At 61.2% G+C, this 4,282-nt stretch overlaps 1 protein-coding gene across 1 annotated transcript; it reads left to right on the top strand.

Moving 5' to 3' along the window:
- Positions 1 to 437: 437 nt before the first annotated feature.
- Positions 438 to 3,964, top strand: LOC104276479 (proline dehydrogenase 1, mitochondrial-like; the record flags this gene model as incomplete). The annotated part of the gene is made up of 12 exons (XM_009872808.1): positions 438 to 445; positions 571 to 605; positions 941 to 1,090; positions 1,235 to 1,299; positions 1,680 to 1,796; positions 1,941 to 2,020; positions 2,294 to 2,375; positions 2,637 to 2,729; positions 2,819 to 2,965; positions 3,133 to 3,308; positions 3,400 to 3,498; positions 3,876 to 3,964. Coding segments are annotated over exons 1-12 (1,141 nt in total), but the record flags the coding sequence as incomplete, so codon positions are not given.
- Positions 3,965 to 4,282: the final 318 nt, after the last annotated feature.

Genomic DNA, 4,282 nt, shown 5'->3' with positions numbered 1-4,282 from the left:
CAGCTGGAGTTGAAGTTGAGACCTTGTCTGTAAGCTGTTGGCTGATGCCAAGGCACAGAGAGGAGCATGGGGCAGCTGAGCTGCAGCAGAGCAGCCTACGAATTGATGCACCTTGGGTCTGGAGGAGCTCCTTGCTTTGTGGTCTGCCGAGTGGGGAGGTGTTGGGTTGAGGTTTGGTGCCACAGCAGTGAGGACCATGCTCTGGTGCGGCTGGAGACACAGTGCCAAGCCCCACCAGGGCTCGCCTTGTCCTTGCTGGGGGGCAGGCTGTTTGGGAACAGCTCTGGACCCTGGGATGGGGCATCTTCCCTGTGCTGCCTCAGGGTCTCCAGGTAACCCTTGCATGGATGTTGAAACCTCGTTGCCTTCCATGGGAGGGTTTGGGCTGTCTGAGCTGCCAGCGGAGCTCATGCTGAGCAGCGTTAGATCCGTTGGCGATGGGCTGGTGAGGGAAGAGCAGGGTCCAGCGCCAGGCTGACGGCAGAGGAGCCTCAGAGCTGCCCTGGCCACCAGTGTAGGGTTGCAGGGGATTGCTGACCTGGCCCTTATCTTCCCTGTTTCTCTTCTTAGCTCCTGCACCTCTGCAGCCGAGAAGGAGATGGGAGGTGAGTGACCCAGCCTCTCCTGCTGACAGGAGGCAGCCTGAAGGTCCAGCTGATCTGGGTGCTGCAGGCCTGACGTGGGGGCAGGACCCAGTTCCCAGGGCCTCAAAACACAAGCTGGATGAGGAACATCTTTGTTCTTGGTCAACCCTGCTCCTCAGCAAAGGCTCAGCCTCTGCTCAGGTAGCAGAGCAGGCAGGGCACGTTGTAGCCCTTGGGGGCTGTTTTGAGGTCCTAGCCAGAGCCCCTTTCCCCTGCGCCCACAGCAGAAGCTCCTGGGGAGGCTTGTAGGAGCTCAGCAGGGCTGTGCGGCCCATCTCCATCCTCTTCCACCCCAGGAGCAGAGCAAAGAGAGAAGCAATACCGAGCCCATCGGGGGTTTGGAGATCGCCGCGGTGGGGTCATCAGTGCCCGCACATACTTCTATGCTGATGAGGCCAAGTGTGACCAGCACATGGAGACTTTTCTCCGCTGCATCGATGCCTCGGGTAAGTGTTCCGCCTGTCCTGAGCGGCCTCAGTGTGCTTGGGGACTGTGGGGACCCTGCAGCCCAGCACCACGGCTTGGGTGGGCAGGAGGCACCCTTGTGGCAGAGCCTGTTGTGCTAGCTCTGTGTTTGTGGCTCCATCCAGGTGGCAGCTCGGAGAATGGCTTCTCGGCCATCAAGCTGACAGCGCTGGGCAGACCTCAGTTCCTGGTGAGTGCCAGGGCTGTGACTGGGTGGGGTGGGGCAGAGCCACGGCCATGGATGGGGCACCTCTGGGGCTCGGTGCTTTGGGGTGTTGAGCTTGCTGCAGTGGTATCTCCACTAATGGCAGGGAGGAGTAGGCACCAGTGGGCTGTCCCCTGTGTGCCTAAGACAACCCTGGAGACCCTGCCTTAACTTCTGAGGATGTGAAGAGCTCAGAAGCTTAAAGGTCCCACCATGAGGCCCCATGAGGCTTGACCCCTGCTTGGCCAAGGGGTCCCACTCCTTGGTGGGTCAGAGTCTGCCTCCGGCTGGGTATGATCTTGCAAAACCCTGGTGTGTTAGGAGGCTCCAGCCTGGGTGTCTCACCTCGAGCTCTGTCCCCACAGCTGCAGTTCTCAGAGGTGCTGGTGAAGTGGCGGAGATTCTTCCACCAGATGGCCGCGGAGCAGGGCCAGGCTGGGCGGGCAGCGCTGGAGATGAAGCTGGAGGCGGAGAAGCTGCAGGTGAGGCTGGAGATGTCTGAGGGAGGAGGCTGTGTGGCTGGAGGTGGCCAGTGGCCACAGAGGTCCTGGAGCAGCCCTAACCCATGACATCTCTGAGCCTGGAGCAGTAAGACCCCTTGGCACTGATGCTCCTTTTGATGGCAGGAGGCCCTGGCCAACCTTGGCATCGCCACCAAGGCAGAGAGCCAGCACTGGTTCACGGGCGAGAACCGGGGCATGAGCGGGTAAGCTGCCTGTGACCCCAGGGTGCCGCAGGACAGGGCTGCTGGGGCACCTTCACCATGTTCCTGGGAAGCAGCAGGGAGGGAAGTAGCGAGGGGAGGTCTCCAAAGGGCAGCACTGGCTCAGCACAGCGACCAAGCACAGAGGAGGTTTGGGTGGGGAAGGTGAGACAGGTTAGGGTGGCACATGCCATGTCCACTGCTTGCTGGTGGCATTCGGGAGCTGGTAGAAACCCCCTGCAAGACACCAGGATGGACCTGGCCCTCTGCTCCCAGCACAGTGGACCTGCTGGACTGGAACAGCCTGATCGACAGCCGCACCAAGCTCTCCAAGCTGTTGCTCGTCCCCAACATGCAGGTGGGTACCTGTCTGTGCTACCCTTGGCATGGCCCCACAGGGAGGTCTCTGGAGGAGAGGAGCAGGGTGTGGGTCTGCTGCCCCCAGGTCCTGCCCAGTAACTCGCTGGTGGCCATGGTGCTGTGCAAAGCGGGCAGGGTGGCCATCCTGGTGGTCCTGGGGTGGGCAGCAGCCCCAGGGACAGGCTTCCTCTGGGAGGCGTGTATCTCCCGTGGGCAGGGCTGGCCACAGGCAGGGTGCCACAAGCTGTTCATGTTCCAGACGGGGCAGCTCGAGCCTCTGCTCTCGCGCTTCACTGAGGAGGAGGACCTGCAGATGAAGCGGATGCTGCAGCGGATGGACGTCCTTGCCAAGGTAAGGGGGGGCTGGGGCTGGAGAAGCTGGGCTTGGGCACTGCTGCAGAGGGGGAGACAAACCCAACCTGCGTGTCATTCAACCCCCAGAGAGCCACAGAGAAGGGCGTGAGGCTGATGGTGGACGCGGAGCAGAGCTACTTCCAGCCGGCCATCAGCCGCCTCACCCTGGAGATGCAGCGCCGCTTCAACAGGGATCGGGCGATCATCTTCAACACCTACCAGTGCTACCTAAAGGTGAGGTCCAGCAGGAGGCTGGGTGGGAAGGCCCTGCTGGATGGAGACCTCGGCTCCTGAAGCCATGGCGAGGCGATGGCTCAACTCAGGGTCTGGCTGCCTGGGGGCGCGGGGCAGAAGTGGTGCTGCTGCAATGGCCTTGTGCCATCTCTTCCATCTGGTCCCAGGAGGCTTATGACAACGTGACAGTGGACGTGGAGCTGTCGCGCCGGGAGGGCTGGCACTTTGGCACCAAGCTGGTCCGTGGTGCCTACATGGAGCAGGAGCGGGAGAGGGCAGCCCAGATTGGCTACGAGGATCCCATCAACCCCACCTATGAGAAGACCAATGAGATGTACCACAGGTGGGGACCAGCCCCAGCCATGCTTGGCCCTCCCACCCCACCAGGCCTGGGCTCAAGCAGCCTCAACACAGAGCCCTGTGCTGTCTTACAGGTGCCTGGACTATATCCTGGAGGAGATCAAGCACAGCCGGAAAGCCAACGTGATGGTGGCATCTCACAATGAGGACACGGTGAAGTTCACTCTGCGCAGGTGGGTGCTGCAGAGGCGGCAGGGTGTAGCAGGGACTCAGGGGCCCAGCAGAGCTGTGGGGAGATGTGCTGTGGCTTGTCAGGTCTCCTCTGTGCTCGCTGGGTGGCATCCTTGCTCCCATCTGGTGCTTATGGCTTCAGTTGCGGCTTGGAGCTGGGGTGCGTCACAGTAGCCCATGGTGGCTGCAGGGCTGGCCCTGCTCCTGTACCCAGAGGCTTCCTAAAAACAAAGCCCTCAAGTCCTTGTATCCGATGATCCATCTGGGATGTGGCCAGTGCCACGTGCCCCTACACTTGTACTTGGAGGTGATCCCCACTCCTGTCATGGGGTGTGCAGCACTGTCTCCGCTATTCCCTAACACCAAGGCTTGCTTGCAGGATGAAGGAGCTTGGGATCCATCCCTTGGAGAAGAAGGTGTGCTTTGGGCAGCTGCTGGGCATGTGTGACCACATCACCTTCCCCCTGGGTGAGTGCTGGCAGCAGGGGGCACTTGGCAGACGTGCTCCTGCCCCCCCTTAACCCCTGGGGTCACCCTGAGCAGCTGCTGTGGGGTCTAAAGGGTGGACGAAGCCAGGCTCTGGGGCTGTCGGAGAGCAGGACTGGCTGAGGACAGGGCCTTGTTGCCTTTTCCCCAGCTGTGCAGAGTACTGTGACCCCAGAGTGGGGTTTGGGGAGGATGTAGACAAGGATGGAGAGTCACATCTGCTTTCCTGGAGGCACTGTGAGACCGTGATGGCTGGGCCGGGGGCTTCCTGCTTTTGACTATATTTTTTTTTCTCTGAGG

Source organism: Apaloderma vittatum, unplaced genomic scaffold (assembly GCF_000703405.1).
Source record: "Apaloderma vittatum isolate BGI_N311 unplaced genomic scaffold, ASM70340v1 scaffold38767, whole genome shotgun sequence".
NCBI classification, from domain to species: Eukaryota; Metazoa; Chordata; class Aves; order Trogoniformes; family Trogonidae; genus Apaloderma; species Apaloderma vittatum.
This window is presented reverse-complemented; position numbering and strand designations above follow the sequence as displayed.